The 18,998-nt window shown below is 38.3% G+C and overlaps 6 protein-coding genes across 7 annotated transcripts in view; 3 read left to right on the forward strand and 3 right to left on the reverse strand.

The window, feature by feature from the left end:
- Positions 1 to 3,087, reverse strand: part of LOC105268139 (uncharacterized) — a 12,772-nt gene extending 9,685 nt beyond the window's left edge. The window contains exon 1 of the mRNA XM_011307438.1: positions 2,797 to 3,087. Coding sequence (XP_011305740.1) covers positions 2,797 to 3,034 — 238 coding nt within the window. The 5' untranslated portion in view covers positions 3,035 to 3,087. The remainder of the gene's footprint in view (positions 1 to 2,796) is intronic.
- Positions 3,088 to 3,262: 175 nt separating this feature from the next.
- Positions 3,263 to 6,640, reverse strand: LOC105268069 (DDB1- and CUL4-associated factor 5). The gene is made up of 2 exons (XM_011307333.1): positions 4,953 to 6,640; positions 3,263 to 4,885 (listed from the first exon to the last, which is right to left on the reverse strand). The coding sequence occupies exons 1-2, from the start codon at positions 6,316 to 6,318 to the stop codon at positions 4,038 to 4,040; spliced, it is 2,214 nt and encodes a 737-aa protein (XP_011305635.1). The 5' UTR covers positions 6,319 to 6,640; the 3' UTR covers positions 3,263 to 4,037.
- Positions 6,641 to 7,400: 760 nt separating this feature from the next.
- On the forward strand, positions 7,401 to 9,409 carry LOC105268070 (odorant receptor 46a, isoform A). 2 transcript variants are annotated; one of them, XM_011307334.1, is made up of 5 exons: positions 7,401 to 7,824; positions 8,107 to 8,505; positions 8,695 to 8,899; positions 8,960 to 9,115; positions 9,243 to 9,409. In XM_011307334.1, exons 1-5 carry the CDS (start codon positions 7,466 to 7,468, stop codon positions 9,294 to 9,296), a joined length of 1,173 nt encoding a protein of 390 aa, XP_011305636.1. In that variant the 5' UTR covers positions 7,401 to 7,465; the 3' UTR covers positions 9,297 to 9,409. The 2 variants fall into 2 exon arrangements, with proteins under 2 accessions (XP_011305636.1, XP_011305637.1); XM_011307335.1 differs by having other exon boundaries at positions 8,695 to 8,887.
- Positions 9,410 to 9,740: 331 nt separating this feature from the next.
- On the forward strand, positions 9,741 to 11,015 carry LOC105268072 (peritrophin-1-like). Its single transcript, XM_011307337.1, has 3 exons — positions 9,741 to 10,042; positions 10,425 to 10,599; positions 10,715 to 11,015. The coding sequence occupies exons 1-3, from the start codon at positions 9,971 to 9,973 to the stop codon at positions 10,744 to 10,746; spliced, it is 279 nt and encodes a 92-aa protein (XP_011305639.1). The 5' UTR covers positions 9,741 to 9,970; the 3' UTR covers positions 10,747 to 11,015.
- Positions 10,755 to 12,280, reverse strand: LOC105268071 (uncharacterized). Its single transcript, XM_011307336.1, has 5 exons — positions 12,213 to 12,280; positions 12,010 to 12,076; positions 11,790 to 11,952; positions 11,443 to 11,662; positions 10,755 to 11,338 (listed from the first exon to the last, which is right to left on the reverse strand). The coding sequence occupies exons 2-5, from the start codon at positions 12,066 to 12,068 to the stop codon at positions 11,040 to 11,042; spliced, it is 741 nt and encodes a 246-aa protein (XP_011305638.1). The 5' UTR covers positions 12,069 to 12,076; positions 12,213 to 12,280; the 3' UTR covers positions 10,755 to 11,039.
- A 2,553-nt stretch (positions 12,281 to 14,833) lies between these two features.
- Positions 14,834 to 17,341, forward strand: LOC105268073 (glycine-rich cell wall structural protein 1.8). The gene is made up of 2 exons (XM_011307338.1): positions 14,834 to 15,006; positions 15,402 to 17,341. The coding sequence occupies exons 1-2, from the start codon at positions 14,935 to 14,937 to the stop codon at positions 17,157 to 17,159; spliced, it is 1,830 nt and encodes a 609-aa protein (XP_011305640.1). The 5' UTR covers positions 14,834 to 14,934; the 3' UTR covers positions 17,160 to 17,341.
- The last annotated feature ends 1,657 nt before the right edge of the window (positions 17,342 to 18,998 follow it).

An 18,998-nucleotide genomic window follows, 5' to 3' on the forward strand; every position in this document is an offset into this window, starting at 1 on the left:
CGATTAATTGAATCAAAGAATTTCACAGTCGTTGCGTTTATCCTCGCTATCTCGACTATTTCATTTTTCGATTTTCTCAAGTGCGTGGGAACGAGGACAATCAAAATCGCCTGTTGAATCGGAGTTATTCCCAATTTTTGAACTCCATAAATATGATCAAACTGAATTGTCCCGATTTTCTTCTCCTCTGAGGTACTGAAGTAGGAGTAAGACGTGTCCTTCGCTTGCCTGCAATTTTACTTCAATTATTATTTCATTCATTAACACGAATTCTGATAAAAAAAATCATTTCCCACCCAGTCACAGCGACTGTGGCATCCACCACAAGATTGATAATCACACTATCAATTCCTTTTTTGTCGTTGACATTTCGACTTTGCGTTATGAGACTAATGGCTATCATCAGGGGATTTGAATCATCCTCTGACTCAATTTCAACCTGACGCATTGATATTTCGAGTTTTAAAGTCGCCTGAAACCATTAAAAAAATCGATCTAATCTATTTCAATAAACAAAGTTGATTTTATTTTATTAAATTACTCGATGTCGCAATGGATTTTCGATGCTCCAAATGACTTCAACAGTTCCATTCTTCGTTGGATTCTCTTGACAATCGATGGGCAGACTAGTCAGAGGAAGAATTTCCGGTAAAAAAATATGGAGTTGAGTATCGTACGCAGGTTCCTGATTATTTTCCACTTGGATTGAAATATTTATAGTGTCTTCACCCCCAACGGTGTATTTATTTTCTTCTCCAAGTGATGTTGAGATTCTCGTTGTTAAATTTGAGTGGCAAATATCGTCGGGGCCACAGTCGAGTTTGAAATTGAGGGAGATTTTACTCTCGATCGTTGATATTTCCTTTTTGATTGACGTATTTTCATTCATAAGCCTCAAGGCTGCGGCGATGACGATGGGATACGTTTTGGTTCCATTCTAGATTGCGGATAGGATTACAAGACTCAAGAGATGATATTCAATACCAAATAATTGGTCTCACCTTCAAATGTACGATAATAGGTTCACATGTATCTTTTTCACGAACGAAAATTCCTGGGAGCTCATAAGTTCCATTGCTAGTGGGATTTATGTGAAGACTCGCTCGATTATGAGTTTCGTCAATTCTAAAAATCTTCATCACTCCTGAGATAAAAATAGTGGAAAGTAACTGAAATAACGAGATGCGGGTGTAGAAAATTTTTAATCAACTTACTAAGAGTCTCCGGTACCCTATATCCGTCGTAATATCCACAGAATTTAACAGAAAATAGGGTAGTATCACTGTTGAGCCTCATGGAGTCGACAGGACTCAAACTAATATTCACTTTAATGACTGGTTGAGCTCGAAAGAGGACAGCGTGTCCTGATCTGTAAGCTCCAACAGCAACATCAGGGTAGCCATTGCCATCGATATCCCTGGGTTCAGATATGCTGAGACCAAAGCCACTCAGCCTCCCAAAATCCTTGCCAAGGATTTTTTGACTTGGCACTTGAGATAAACCGTAACGACCACCATTGAAAATATAAACAGCACCCGATTTATCTTCGTACGGTGCACCAACAGCAACATCTCCATAGCCATCGCGATCCAGGTCTCCTAGACATACAACACTCGATCCGAATCGAGCTCCCTCGAATTTACCATCGATCCAATTCCTCTCAAACACCTGAGCCATTAAAACAAATTATTCAACTCGAATTCAATGGATTAAACATCATCAAAGCGCACCACTTCCAATAGAATCTCATGCCAATAAAAATAGAGTTACATTTACATTTCTCCTTGCTGAAATAATATAAATCCGTCCCTCATCTCCATTATCGCTCCACGATGGAGCTCCAACTATCAGGTCATCTCTCCCGTCGTTATCAACATCGCAGGAAGTGACTGATGCCCCGAAATACTCTTCATACTGTGCACCTTCAATTTTTCGACCGATTACCACAGGATTATCCCCATTATAGTGAAAAAATTGGATTGTTCCCATGTTATCATCGACCTGAGGGGACGAAGCGACGTACCATCGAGTTTCGTTATCGAAATAAAATCCGGATGTCACGCCGTATCCTAGAATCAATGCCATCAGTCTGTCGATCCTAAAATTTCCATGGATATCAATTTGAAGAATAATTACCGGTGCTGGTATAGTAATATTTGTTAGTTCTAGGTATCATTGCGATCATTTCTCCGGACGACTTCTCTGTGACCAAAATCGGTGTTCCTGACCAGCCGTAACACCCAGGAGCCCCAATCATAATATTCCACACGGATTCTTCAGCAAATTCGTAAAGAGAAAATCCCATAGTCGCTACTCTGAAGTCGTCGTTGTGATTCCAACCATTCTCGTTTGTTCTATTCGTTAATAAATTGAGAATTTTTTGTACAGGCTCTTCGAAGGCTTTTGGAGACATTGCAACGGTGTAATAACATAATCCGTTTAATTTGTGATTACCAGAACGGATATTTATCCACCTAGGAGCACAAACCTGCAGAGACGAGCCGATGAAAGATATTTTTCACCACAAAAAAAGTCACGTCAGCATAATAATTGAGAAGTAAATACAAAAACTCAATTAATTCAATGAAAACAAGAATAATTAGTTGAGGTGGTGAGATTGTTTATTACGTACCACAACTCTGGGCTGCGGTTTATTTTCCACAGAAATAGTAGCACCGATCCAAGACCCATCGATCATCTGATTAATCCCTCGAATCCCATGCAGTTCACCATTTCTCGAATTGTCAATTGGCCACTCTCTGCATTGACCACTCAATCGACACCAATAAACAGCACCAGGTTCTCTAATTCCTGATAATCTACTGACATTAGCCCTGGGTGCACCAACGATCACCAGAGGATCAGAATTGCTCCCATAAATAGCAACAGCGTAACCAAAATAACTTCCTCTGCTGTGAGATCCTGGATTGGGATCACTGAAGACAACTGTATTTTTTGTATTCAAATTGAAAGCCCCTATTTTATCACAAAAAATTAATAAAACAATTGCAGTATTTAAAATACAATTGCGCATTTTTATTGAAATCCCGTTTTACCCAGATGCACAGTGAAATTACGAGAGACGAATTGATATATTATATTCTCTGTAGAAAAAAAAATTTTGTGAGTACGAGGAAATGTTTCGATGTGGAAATAATCATGAGGATTGATAAGGATGTGGTAGAGAAAACCACAGGTTCACCTTTTATTCAACGCAAAGTCTCAAAGCCTGCATTTTTTAAAAATAATTAGGAGAGAGATGTTGTCTTGAAATTATTTATTCAATTACTCAATCATAATGACGTATAAATATATAATCACTTAATCAACAAGTAGCTGTAATCAGAAAAATAATGTATCGCCATCGAACAATCCAAAGTCTGACAAATCGATGAATTATGGAGCATCAGGCATGCACAGGAGACGAGCCACTTCATCTGGCCTATGATAACTACTATACATGGTGCTGGGGTATTTTATCGAATTTAGCTAATCACAAGTGTCTCAGACTTATTTTTCTTTCACACGATAACGTAATGATTAACCTAGGAGTCTTCGAATTCAATTGAAATATATCATTTTTCCATCGATCGGGGCAATCCACGTACCCCAATAAATCATTAATTGGCAATCGAACGCACTTAATTACTGGGAGAGAAAAAAAAATCAATTAAAAAAGTAATGGAAGTTGTAACGAATAATCAGTAGTGGAGCGGCGCCCCTAGAAAAATCCGAACTAATAAATCTCAAAATCAATTGACGAAGTAAAAAAAATATCGAAAAAAGCGATTGTTGTTGCTATTTACAATGTATTATCGAAAATCTTCGGATTTCGTTGAAGTTCTTCCCGTTCTTCACCCCTCAATCTTAAAACTCCCGAGAATAAATCTGCAGTGAAGTGGCAAAACGATGTAAATTATTTAATTTCTTCAATAAATGTTCAAAGACATCTCCGAGAAACTAGATAATTTACGTCATTCCACTGCAGAATTTTCCTGGAAAGAACCTGGAGTCTATAATCATTGAAAATCACTCCCTCAATCCGAAGAATCACTCTCCTCTTGTCTGGCTCTCCTCCTGTAGCCTCTCCTGGCGACATCCACTCTCTTCCTGAACCTCTCGAGATTCCGGAGACTCCTCTCATCAGAGCTTCCCCCATTGCACCTGGCTTTCTCAACAGTGGAAATTCCAGACTGCATTCCACTGTCAGGAGTCATTGGAGTCGTGTGAGTCCCTTTGAGAGGCGTCACATCGTCCCCAGCACCATTCACCAGGTGTTCTCTTGAATTTTTGCACCTACCAGGACGTTTGTTGTCACCAGGACTCTTCCTCGCATTGATTTCATCGCTACTGACGTTTGAAGCCCCAGGATCGCTGTCTCCAGCCACAGTCCTTGGCCATCTTCCCCTGGAGCCAGTGCTGGTGCTGGGCTGTGTCGTATCCACCACCTCAGTCTCATTTTTCCGACGATTTGGCCCTGGAAGACACTCCAAATCACTCCCTGAATCAGTCGGAGCTTTCAGGATTGTGCATTTCCTACGGATTTTACTTCTTCGAGTGGATATTCTATTCTGTTTTCGTTTCACACCCTTCAGTCGCAGCTTCAGGGTAGTTTTGGGTGTGGGAGAGACACCCCCTGAGTCTGTGGGATCCTCCGAGGAATTCCTACACTTCTGGGGAGAATTCTCAGTCCTGCAGGCTATTGCCTCGTTCTCCAGAGCTGCCAAACGCATCAGTTGATCTCGACAGCTTCGTATTAGTCTCGTTATCCGATTTGGCGAACCGAAAACACGTTCTGGCGCCATTCCACCACTAGAAGTGTCTCTTGAGCACGTTTTTGCACCCAGGACAGTCCTCATAAGCTGTGTGTCCGATGCTGTTGAATCTAGGGGGCAAATAAGGATTTTTTCATTCTTTTAAATTGAATCAGTTGTAAAAATTGTAATATTTACCATCAGAATCTGTTCCATTACGATTTCGTTGATTCGAAGGAGTATTCTCAGAGTCACTGGGACTTCTCTGGGATGTTGGATTGTCCTCAGAGGCAAAACTCTCGATTTCACGTTGGACCAGGGAATCGAAGAAGGCCATCATCCTCGGGTCTTCTTTTGTGGACTGATGACTGTAATCGTGGGTCATTATCTGACCACTCTGAAGAACTAGACGGAGATACTCCTCGTGGGTGAATACACGTCGTTGCTTCTCGAGTTTTCCATCCGATTGTCTCAGTCCTCCCATGCATCCCTTACCAAGAGAAAAAGGACTCCACACTTTGATTATTTTTTCAACGCCAGATGAGGCGAGGATGCAGTGTCTGGGATTATATCGAACGTGATTGACTATCGATCTGTGTCCACGTAGAATCATGTGAGCAGATTCCACCCAGGTAACATCGTTCTTCGGAATTTTCCAAACGTAGAGATTGAAATCATCAGAGCCTGAAAGGACATAGGACTCGTCCCTCCCTGCGAAGCAACACGATTTCATCGTGCAGCTGTTGTAATACCCTGGCTGATCAAAGTGACAGAGAACTGCTGGTGAATCAATGCCGTATAAAACAGGAGGTAATCTTCTCTTTAATGCCAGTAATTTCGTTCCAGCCGAGTTAAATCTGACATTCATGCAGCTCTGAGTTGATCCATCAAATCCATAACGAAGAACAGGCTCCAGGGGTTTTCTGACGTCCCACAAACTGACGCCCTCCTCGGCATTAGCAGTGGCTAGTTTTCTTGGCTCAACGGGATTGAACATCACCGAGTGAAATGGAGTTTTATACTGGGCCAAGCAGAAGGGCTCGTTGCCACTGGGTTCCCTGATATCGTACACCAGGACTCGGCCATCATCGCAGGCACTTGAGAATACGTGATCATTGAAGGGATGAATGCTCAGGCCATAGACTGGTTTCTCATGTAGAAAAAAATCCACTGGATCACCAGTTCTCATGTCGTGAACGATAACTTGATCATCATTACCAGCTGAAAATATTTTTGTATTGCTGCTGTCGTGACCGAGACAAAATATATTACTCCCGTGTTGGGCTCTCATTGCCATTGGTTGACCGACACCCTGTAGGGACTGCTGGACCTTCCACAGGAGCACTCGTCTGTCATCACCACCAGAAACAATCATGTCACCATCTTTGAGGAACTCGATGGCATTTACGCATCCATAATGCGACAGCAAATCCTTTCTGAAGAGATTTTTCGATTTCTCTAGCCTCTCGTCAACCAGACGCTTGCAAAAATCCACTCTGTCCTCTATTTGACGAGAGAGGATGCAGCTGATGGGGTTAGAGTACGTTTTCATCACTTTTTTCATGGTGAGAGCGATTTGGGGAAAATTGGAATAGATTTTGAGTGTTTGGAGTTAAGTCGAGGGGGAGAGCACCTCTCTCTGAGGATTTTTCATTGTTTCCTTTTTTTTCTGTTTAGCACTGGGTGGAGAACAAGTGGTGGAACTGCTCTGGCACTTGGGCGGTTTTTTTTGTCTTTTCAATTTTCACTCGGATTTGGGTCTTGGGTATTCCACGCACTTTGGGAGGGGTTTGAGGACTTTTATTGAATGAATATTCGAGAGCTTGGGAGACGCAACTTAGAACCAGAAACGACACGACAGCGATCAGCTGATCGACGTTGTTTCGGCTGCTGTTGTGGCACAACGTGGGAGGAGCGACTTTTGTTGTGGTTATGGAAAGAGAGAAAATGCAGTTGCGCATCCGGAAGTTCGAATTTGAATTTCGAATGATCATTTTGGAAAATCGCTGGTTCCTTTCTATTTTATTCTACTGCAGATTTTGCGTTTGACGAGAGAAATATTTTGGAATAATTGGAGAATTCTCGATTCTGGAAGCGACTCGGAAAATTCGAATAATTTATCGCGTGATTTTTTTATTAAAAATTGGAAATACTAAAAAATTCTATTTTGTAAAAGTTATGTGTGAATTGTTTAAAAATTTATTTGGAGTATCAAGGAAATGATTTTTTATCACAATTTATTAGTTTCGGATCTATTCTGGCGCCTGACTTCTTCGCGACTGACGACCTGCGTTTTTTCATCGACAAATCGATATTCTTTCGCTCTTCAGTGAAATTGTCATAGAATTTTAGTCACGAAGACTCTACATACATTACGACAATTTCAGGAATATATCTAGAATAAAAAGAAAGAATAAACTCTTTTCTATCGATTTTATAAGAGAACCCATGAATTACCAAGTGACTTCAGCCCGAAGAAAATACTTTTTCCTCTTGATAACAGAGAATTATTCTAAGAAAGAATAAATTTGTGTGAACCAACAGCTTGTGATAATGTCAGTTATCGAAAAATCCTCCCACCATGTTCCTCAGGTCTTGGCTATTTTTCAATTTAGATATTTTCCACAGACGAGCGAGTCATCAACATCAAGAGCCTCACCCCCACGTCGAGAGGATAAAACTTGATAAACATAAAAAAATTATAACGAGCGATGTCATTCTTCTCCCTCAACATTCTCTCATTCAGAGTCTTGGGGCTCTGGTTCCCCGAAGAGTCTTCAACTTGGAAATTAATTTTATACAGAATCTACAATGCGTTCGCTGTTACAGCCATGTGTACCTTCGTTTTATCCCAATTTTTTGCATTGCTCTCTTGCTTTCATGACACGAAAGAACTGACTAACGCCTCTTTCATGCTCGTTACGATGATCGCTGTTGCTGGAAAAATGTTCAACATGACTATTTATCAATACGAAATCAGGAGAATGGTCGAGCTATTCGATCTCGAGCCATTCAAGTCTCTAGATGACAACGAGGTGATGATTAAATCGAAATTTCATCGTTCTGTCAAGTGAGTTGGATCTTCAATCTATTGAAAATTGTGTAATTTTATTTTCCACAAAATTCCATTTCCAATGACTTCCTTTAACTTTAACTTTAATTTTTTTTATCATTCGTCACAATTATTAACAAGGACACAATAATATTGTCAACAATTCACTTGAGAAGAAAAAATTCACTTCTTGATTATTCGACTTATCGATTAATTATTGTTGTAATTACTTTATGCAATTTTCATTGGGTAATTTTTGCCGCATGAATAGAGAAATGAATGATGATAAATTTATCCAAGGCGCTTCATTTCCGTGTATGGAACACTAGGAACAGCTACTTGCACAGTGATAACACTATTTTCCCTAATTCGGGACATGCCTCGTCGACAATTACTCTTCAAAGCACGATATCCTTTCGACGACACAGAATCAATTGGCTACTGGATTTCCTACATTCATCAGCTCTACAGTCATTACATGGGGGCTGTCGTCAACATGACTTTCGATACATTTGTCTCAGCTCTCATGCTGGCCACTTCAGCTCAGCTCGAAGTACTCAAGTACCGATTCGTAATGATGCCAAATCTGATGGAGAACGAACGCTCTGGGTCCGGCACCAAGGGAAATCCTGAAGAAATTGAGAGAATGGAGACCAAGTACTTGGGAAATCACACCAATCATCACCTCGCTATTTACGAGTTGAGTATTTTAAAAATCGGTAATTTATCCGATTTCTCAAAATTAATTATTAGTCCCATTCGGTTGAATTAATTGATAAAGTATCAATTACTTTTGTTTAATAGAGAAATAAGATCTTGTTGAGATTTCCAACGAATTCTTTAAATCTGTTCGATATTTCGTCGTTTTGATCTCGATTTTCTGTTTAGATTCTCAAGAGCTACGAATGATACATTCACCGGTTCAATTTTTCTTCAATATTGTGCGAGTTCTCTCGTTCTCTGCGTCAGTGTTTTTACGTTGACGCACCTGAAGCCCTTGAGTAAAGAATTCAATTCTCTGCTGATGTACGTCGGCTGCATGCTGGTGCAGATATTCATATTTTGTGATGCTGCCAATGACGTAACGATCAGGGTATAATGATTAATCATGAGATAATGACAATTGGGATGGGTGAAATCATTAGTATTTCAGAGCGAAACCATGGGGGATGGAATTTATAAAATGGACTGGACATCATTATCAGTAAAGAGTCAGAAGAGTCTAGTCCTCATCATGGCGCGTACCTTGAGGCCCATAAGATACACCAGTGGACATGTTGTTAGTCTCTCTTTAGTTTCTTTCAGCAGTGTAAGTCATTTAATAATTTAATCCAACAATCTAATTACCTCCGGCAATTGATCCAATTGATCTGAATGCAGACAATCTATTCTATTTTTTTAAATTAATTGTTTTGTTATTAATCATTTGGTTTCAGCTACTCAAGCTTTCCTACTCCGTCTACAATATTCTCAACCAGTCGTCGGATTAAAATAAAATTCATTGGGTATACGAACTATAAATTCAGGAGAAACCTCAGCAGCTCCACAGCTTGTTAATTGGTAGTTTGAATTCAACCGGATAATATCTGTTTTTAGAAATAAAACCGTGAATTATTTGATTTCGTGAATTCAATGTCTATTTTCACATTAAAAAATTCCTATTTACTCTATCATTTATTAAATAGCAATTGAAAAAAACAGTTATCTGGTTATAATAAATTATAATAAGACACTCAAATAGTTGGATAATTAAATTCTAGACAACAAATTAAAATTGTTGTTTTCACTTGCTATCCGTCACTCGTCATAATCAAAAATAAATGAATATGGAAAAGAGGATTATCTTTTTTTAATGATTTATTGTTTAATGAACTTGTGTGATACATATACATAAGCAATAGCTCGTCATTCTCGTGTTATCGCTCGACAAAATAGTTTGCGGACTATTTATTTATTAATGAGGTAAGGAGAACTCTTCAATAAACAATTCTCTCTTCATTTTTACGCGGAATATTTTCTTCGTGTGGATTCTCTGGCTGTCGAGGTTTATTATTATCAGGGACTGGATGAAGGGAGTGAGTTGCTGCTGAGTTCTGATTCGGAAGACAATACGGGATCAAAAGACGAGTTGAAATTTTCAATTTACTATTAAAACAAGGACAACATGAAACGATCGCTTGAGCTGTTCATTATTCATCTCTTGTTTGCGATTGTTCTCTTCACTTCAACCGCCATGGTGAGTAATTTATAAAATCAAAGCGTTATTAATAATCCCATAGAGACATATAATTTTTGTTATTTTCGCTGTAGTAGATAAATTCCATTTTTCCTTACGTTCAGCATAAAAAAATGTATCATTCCTAGAAAAAAATGCCGATTTTTTTATTATCCGATTGTTCTACACGCGTGAAGAAAATAAAACAGAAAATAGAAGAGAAAATAAAAATTCTGTGGATTTTTTAAAATAATAAATTTTTTATGCGTTCAAAATTCGCGTGTTTTTCGGGGAAAAAAAACAAAAAAAAAATCCGTTGAGATATGACTGAGAGACACTTATCATTGAAGCCATCGCCGTTTATCATGGTAATGAATATTTGTTATTGACTTAATAACTTCAGAGCAACCCGCAATGCCCCCCAGGATTCACTGGTTACCTGGAGTACCCGGACAACTGCTACAAGTTTTTGCAGTGCGATCGTGGAAGTACTTTCGTGATTAATTGCGGTCCCGGTACAGCTTTCAATCCCTGGACAAACGTCTGTGATTGGCCAGAAAACGTGCCATCCTGCTACGGTAATGCAATCCTGTTTGTCATCAGAAGAGAAACACACCGATAAAATTCCCAGTACTGCACAAACAATTGATTTTCCTCTCAGAATTCTCTCAAAATTATTATTTTATTTTCCAGTGGACGGAGAAGGGACCATCGACATTCGTTAATCGAGTTCTCGCAGTACAAAACAATTTATTAATAAAGTATCAATCACACATTGCATTTGTTATAAAATGTTATTTAACAAAATTAAATGTAAAGAGATTATTCATACGAAATGTCCTGTGGCGAGCGATTCTTTGTTCTTTTAAAAATGTTTACCGTTTTTTTTTTTGTGAACAAGTGGAACGGAATTTTTTCGACAATATCTCGGTGTTTTATTTCATAATCTTGGAGATTACGTTGTTTAAATAAAGGGAATTTATTTAAATTTCAATGAGAGTTGTCTTAAACGTATCGTTCAAGGATATTGGGTAATGTCCATCATGAGGACCTCGAGGAGAGATAAATCGGCATCGACTTTTTTTATCTTGGAGGCTTCGTTGAGTTCAATACCCGGAGGATCGCGTCCGTACCATTTGGCACGATATCCCTTCATGTTGATCGTCCCCTCGACTTCGATCAGATCGCCGATTTTAAAGTGTTGTATGTCATCGTTATTCGTCAGGACGATATTTAATTTTTTACGGCCGTCTGTGATGGATCCATAAGTGCAGTGTTTCAATTTTGCAAATTCACCCTTTACAAAACCCTTGAGACCTGGAAAAATCAGTCATTATGCAGCATCAATTCGATCGTTAATGAGATGTAGGAAATCGGCGCAATTCTGATAGAATTATTAATTATTCTTCGGAATAACTTACGCACGAGTTGTCCATCAGATTCGCGAATCTGATTCCACAGAATAGTGGGTGGCACTGTTTTTTGCAACTCCTCGGGATTGAAATCGCCGATTTTTTTGATGATCGATGTGGGATGATTGACATGAATTTCGAATGCTTCCCCATTTATTCGTGAGTTGATATTATCACGGACAAATGGGATGTCGAATATTTTGCATCGCGCGTTAATTATGTGAAGAATCTGTTGTAAAAATACAATAATTAATAATTTTTGCAAGATCGAAAATAAAATTTTGTATTTCGGTTTTGATTTGAATTTTATCTTGACAACAAACTTGGAACAAATATTTTATAAGGTTTTATAATACCGCGTTGGGTTTGATGAACTCCGGATGAATTTTACTCGCTTGATTCCAAATACAAATGAGAAGTGTTCTCCCTCGATTGTTGTTCAATGTGAACATCAGTCGCACGTTGTCCATCGGTGTCGGTGGATTGTCGATAATTGTTTCCACAAATCCAATGACATCTCTTTGAAATACAACCAATATTAAATAAATAAACGGATAATTTTTATCTGAAACTTACATTCGCTGGTCTCCAGAGGTAAAAGAGTCAATCGCTTCGTTTCTCGTCGCAAATTCCATCTTCGATCCTTAAAAAAATCCCAAAAAATTGATTACGTAGAATTATTAATTGATTATAAGTGGGGATGTGTTACGCATGTGTGGGAAGATTTGAAATTGAATTTATTGAGAAATTGATGAGTCCTATTTATTTTCACAACTCACCAATTCTTCAACGGCAGTCGCAGATCAACTGAACAGTTCGTTGATGCTGGAGATCACGTACTCCCGAAAATTTTTTAGAAGACATCTATTTTTGTACGCAATGCTGTAAATATATTTACGCGTTTGCCTCCCGTTGAGAACGAGACCAACCGCGTCGACATGTTTTTAAATAAAAAGGGAATAATAATGACGATAATGATAATAATGACGATAATGTAGACATTTGTAATTGCTATATTATAAAATATTATATTATAGTCCTTGGATATTCGAGAAGACCAATTTCTTGGCCAAATTCTATTTCGCGGGATATCATTTAAAAAGACCTTCAATTTCATGTTTATTTTATTGACTGTGCGCAAGCTGTCAGCAATAATTCTACATTTATTTCCATCTGCTACCACAGAATAGATAGTCTACGTACTGAACATAAAAATCGATTTCCTTATATGTCATATTTATTAAGAATTTTTTTAGCTATATAAAAGCCACCCGAATTGCGAAAATTGTCACAGTACTTCCTTGAGAATCTGAAAAGAAAATTCAGGATTGAATCGTCATTAGCTTTCTTCGTGGGAAATTTCTTCATCAGCAAAATATCAATCATCAACAATATGAAGAGATTGTTCATCGCTCCGATAATTTTTAGTCTATTGGCTGGGGTTCTAGCAATGCCAATGCCGCAGGTGCGTCATTTGTTCTTGGACATTTAAAAAATTTTGCTTGACAATTATGCAGAATGCCATTAATTGTAATAGTAATGAGAATTAATTGCAATTTATTAAAAAAGTCTGTTAAATAAGCGAAATTGATAGTACTCTTTTCGAAATTTTAAGCAATTGTATTCGGCAATTGAAATTTTATCTATATATTTTTTCCGAGGACTCTTGATTTACGTCGATTTGTCTTGCGCTATTGCACTGTGAATTAGTTAAAAAAAAATCTATCCTGAATATTTGTAGGAAGGCGACCAAGTCAAATTGAAAGGCGGAAAATCGGATCTAAATGAAGAAGATTTGGTGAACCTCCATCGACAAATACTTGAGAGGATGAATGACAGTGGAATTACTTCAAAAGAGGGAAAAATTAAAAGAAGATGAAGGCCTCGAACAATTGAAGAGAATAGCACCCCTTGCATTGGGTCTGCTGCCACTGGGACCTGTGGGCGCAGCGGTGGCCTTGATGCTATCTAACGCAGAAGGGGAAAATGATTAAACAAACAAAAAAAACATTGATAAACAATGACTTTATGGTATCGGAAACAGCCTCTACCGAATATAAATATTATTAAAAATGTTACTGTTTCATTACTACCCCAGAAGATATTAACATTCTTGAAAATAAAATGGATCCTAAACTCCACGTGTCGAATGATTCTTAATAATTTTTATGCAACAATTTAAACACAAAAATTCTTGTAAGAAATAAAACTTTATGTTTATTTTATTGACGATCCGGAAGCTGACGGTGCGAATTCGATATTTATTTTCATCGACTACCACAGAATAGATAATCCACGTGCTGAACATAAAAATCGATTTCCTTATATGTCATATTTATTAAGGATTTTTCTAGCTGTATAAAAGCCACCCGAATTGCGAGAATTGTCACAGTACTTCCTTGAGAATCTGAAAAGAAAATTCAGGATTGAATCGTCATTAGCTTTCTCCGTGGGAAATTTTTTCTTCAGCGAAATATCAATTATCAACAATATGAAGAGATTGTTCATCGCTCCGATAATTTTTAGTCTATTGGTTGGGGTTCTAGCAATGCCAATGCCACAGGTGGGTCATTTGTTCTTGGACATTTAAAAAATTTTGCTTGACAATTATGCAGAATGCCATTAATTGTAATAGTAATGAGAATTAATTGCAATTTATTAAAAAAGTCTGTTAAATAAGCGAAATTGATACTACTCTTTTCGAAATTTTAAGCAATTGTATTCAGCAATTGAAATTTTTTCTATATATTTTTTCCGAGGACTTTCGATTTATCTCAATTCGTCTTGCGTTATTCCATTGTGGATTGGCTAAAAAAAATTCTTTCCTGAATATTTGTAGGAAGAAGAGGAGCTAGTGGAAGATGAAAAAGAAGAAGAAGAAGAAGCTGAGCTCGCTGATTCGATAATCGAATTCGAAAATCCTGATTGGCAGGGGAAGCTGGTCACTGGGATGGTAGACTCAGTTACGAGAATGAAAGGCACCCTGGGTAAGCATAAAATTTTAGCAACATTAGAACACAAGAATACTGATAATACGTAAAAATTGTTAAATATTGCAGACACGCTTACCCCTAGGCTGAGACGGTCCACAACCCAGCTGATGCAACCGTCGAATTTTAAATTGCCTTTCTAAATATTACTAAACGAAACAAAAAAAAAACATTAATAAGCTGACGAATTACTTTATGGTACCGGAAATAGGCTCCACCGAATATAAATGTTATTAAAAATGTTATTGCTTGATTATTATCACTGAAAATATTCATATTCTTGAAAATAAACTCGATTCTAAACTCCACGTGTCGAATGATTCTTGATAATTTTTATTTTCCTTACCTGAATAACTGCCATTTTTTAAGTAGTTTCCCCCAGGAACTTGGACGATTGTCCAGCCTTAATAAGGACAACCAAGAGGCGGGTAAAATCAGTCGTCACCTGGTGATTCGTCTTGAGACGTGCGATTTTTTAGTGAAAAATCAAGTGAATCCGACTGGCGGAAACATGAAGATATTTTTCATCAGTCCAATGATTATCGGCTTATTGTTAGCGATTTCTCCCCACGTAACGGCCTGGGTGAGGAATTAAATATAATAAATTGAATATTTATTACTAAAATCAATAATAACAACAATTACTCAAAACCGCTCCAGTCATTCAATTTTGTCAATTTTCATTTCCAAATATTTATTTTTTGAGAGGACATTAATTTTTTTTTTAATTGCGCACTTGTAGAAGTTGAATTTTTTCAAGTTTTGAAGCAGTTAATTTCGGGTGTTCGAGGAATTCTCAAGGAGTTATCAGTAAAACATAAAAGTAGGAATGTTTATCTTTTATCGTAGAGAAGTAAAAATGTTGTCGAAACAAACATATGGTTTATAGCTCCGTACATACGTCAATCTATATTTTGATATCTAGAAATCGTTGAGGAATTAAATAAATTGATTATTGTTCGTTAACATTTTCAACAGTTAGTCTCACGAGACTACGATTCATCTGAGGAGAGATACGGAGGACACGGAGGTCTCGGTGGGGCATTGAAGGCTGGAGCAGAATTTCATGGAGAACTCGGTGGTGGAGGACATGGAGGATTTGGTGGCATCGGTTTACTCAGTCATGCAGCTAAAGCTGCATTGAGATTAGGATCAGGATTGACTGGTGGATTGCATGGAGGCTACGGTGGACACTCAGGATTTAGAGGTGGATCACATGGAGGATTCAGCATTGAAGAGCAAGCGAAACTCGTTGCTGAAGGACATGCAGGATTCCAAACCGGTGGATTGGGAGGACTAAGTCTGGAAGGACGCGCAGGCTTCGTTTCTGAAAAACACGGGGAATACGGTACTGGAGGATATGGAGGATTCGATTCTGATGAACATCTACTAGGTTTCGTTTCTGAACACCATGGAAGGCATGGACATGAACATGGATATGGACATAGGCATGGGCATAGGCATGGGCATGGGCATAGGCATGGGCATGGGTATGGGCATGAGTATGGGCATGAGTATGGGCATGGGCGTGGATATGGGCATGGGCATGGACATAGGCATGGGCATGGGTATGGGCATGGGCAATATGGCGGATTGCATACCGGAGGCCATGGAGGAGTCGGTTTTGAAAAATACGCAACCCTAGTTGCTGAACACGAGGGAGGATTTGGTACTGGACTACTCGGAGGACTCGATTCTGAAGATCACCTAAGCTTTGTTGTTGAAAAACATGGAGGACATGGATATGGACATGGACATGGACATGGATATGGATATGGGCATGGACATGGTCATGGGCATGGGTACGGACTCGATTCTGAAGATGAGCTAAGCATTGTTGTTGAAAAACTTGGAGGACATGAATATGGACATGGATATGGACATGGGCATGGGCATGGTTATGGGCATGGGCATGGGTACGGGCTTGGACGTGGGTATCGACGTGGGCATGCATATGGATTTGGACATGGAAAATATGGAATAGACGACAGTTTCAGTTCTGACGAACGTGCAAGCTTCATTTTTGGAAAACATGGAAGATATGGTAGTGAAGAATATGGAGGATTGAGATTCGGAGAATATGGAAGACACGGTTCTAAAGAACACCTACTCCTTGGTAGAAGACACGGTTCTGACGAACGAATAAGCCTCCTTACGGCAGGGCACGGAGGATTCAGTTCTGAAGACCACCTAAAACTCATTGCTGAAGGACACGGAGGAATTGGTATAGGATTGGACGCCGGAGGAATCGGAGGACTCAATCTTGAAGAGCGCGCAAGCTTCATTGCTGAAGGACATAAAGAATTGGACATCGGGGGACACGGAGGACTCTATTCTATAGAACACAGAGGACTCGAAGGTTCAGGATTTCTGGACGGATTCCACAACATTCGGAGAAAAATCGCTGGTGTAGCACAGGCTGGAACAGATGCCATTGTGGCAGTGGGTGGAGGAGTAGTAGGCGCCGGTAAAGAGTACATTTCAGGAGTGGCAAATGCCGGAAAGACCTTGTATGGAACATATGCGAGTGGAAAGGATCATTTTCAAACATTCCATAGGCGTAAACATGGTCACTTTGAGCACGATGGTTACGCAGAGGGCGGGTACCATGCAGGAGGACACGCTGATGGTGAAATCGATCTTAGAGGACTTGGTGGACTGAAATTCGGCCTGGGAGCGCACGCTGAAGCAGAATTCGACGCTGGAGGACACCTGGAAACAGAATTCGACGGATAAGATAATTACAAACCAGGAAAACATGTAGAAGATGCAAACCTGAATTCACAAATTTGAAATAGACCAGATCAGACGGTCAATCTATGATATAACTGAATAATAAATATTCTTCAAGATAAATTGTTTGTTGAATGAATTAATGATATTAATGAACGAAGAATTATTAAACATGTGACAGTAAATTTGCAATCTTCTGATGATTGTGGTTACGATATTAAATAATGAATGAATATATTTAAAATGTAAAAAAATAAAAATTACAAATCAATAATAAATAAACGAATGTTTTCTTTTTACCCAATGGTTTGCCTTCTCCTGGATCTCGTAAATTAGATTTTCTAAAAAAAAAACAAGTCGAGTTGAATGCACTTTAACACGCGTTGGTCGCGGTATTTTTGTCTCACATATTTTTTTCAACTCAACTACTGGTTTTGCAAAGACGGTAATTTATTTGCAAATTGACTATTTTTATTTAACTCCCTGCTTAAGGGATTATATAATATTTGAGGTGATGGTTTTTCTGAAAAGTAAAAAACCATTAAATAACAATTAAAAATATTTTATGACGGATGATGACATAGAAGTCACAGGATTGAGGAACTCATTGTCGTGTACTAATTGTTGGTAATTGTCTCACGTGTTGGGGTAGAATTCTAGTCTAATATCATCTTAAAAACAAAATTTCATGACGTCTGCATGCAGCTGATAAAATTCCCTCGGGCTATTTATTTTCTCTCCGAAGATCCGGCAATCGTGATAAGAAATCAAGACAAAATATTTCTGTACATCCGCATTTAAATGTTTTTCTCCGAGGAGAAACACAGCTGTTGCGATATATTCGTCGAGACGAACAATTGCACACGAAAATTGAGATGTCACATTTGTTAATTCCTCTATCTGAAAATTTGACGTAAACGCAGAGACTTGACTAGATCAACAATAGATCAGCAATTCGTACTTGTCATCAAAAAATTCAAATGACCCAGTTTAAATGAATCAATGACAGAGCGAAGGTTTTGATTTTTGTCAAGATCTACTGCCAATTAAAACCTCTGGGAATAAATGGTGATTCACCTGAAATAATTGGGAATTATCTATTGAATATAATGACTTCAATTATTGATTAATTGGGATTAACTGATGATTCTGGAATTTCCCTGTTGAACCTTTCCAATAAGCCTTGCCGATCTCCCCTGTAATCTCTGTTTTTAATATCGATTGAAATGAATTATAATCTTCATAAATTGACGAGCAATTGCAGACGTACATAAAAATTCCACTCTTCATTGCATAAACTTTTACACTTCAACTGAAACATAATCACGTAATTCCCTTCAAGTCCCAATTACATACTTCAAAGCACTGGTAATTGCTCAAGTATTTCACGTGATCGTAATTGCACCTCTGGAATGCTATCTTGGCTGGAGAAAATAATCTGAAAATGGTGCCAACCATTCACTTTCCATTTCATCTACTCTCAGCTTTAATTCATAAACTTTCATTACGCTAATAATACCGATAATTATTCACCGAGAAAATAAACAATTGTCTGCCCTCATTAATTCCCATTTAATCGTCACTGAAATTAATAAATTCACACTCGATGAACCCGAAGTCAATGATACGTAAAATTTACCGGTTATTCTCTTACATAAATTTAATTGACAAAAGTCATTACCGTAACTGTTCTATCCCAGGAAATTAAAAAAAAATTGCCCTTCTCAGACGTTCGTCGTTTACCGATTAGTCGGGGTTTTTTTTTCGAACAGTAATTGGTACGCTAAGTACCGTATATTTAACGGCGATTGAAATATTATCGGTAAAAAATACCGAGGAGGA

This window comes from Fopius arisanus, unplaced genomic scaffold (assembly GCF_000806365.1).
Source record: "Fopius arisanus strain USDA-PBARC FA_bdor unplaced genomic scaffold, ASM80636v1 scaffold00053, whole genome shotgun sequence".
NCBI lineage: Eukaryota > Metazoa > Arthropoda > Insecta > Hymenoptera > Braconidae > Fopius > Fopius arisanus.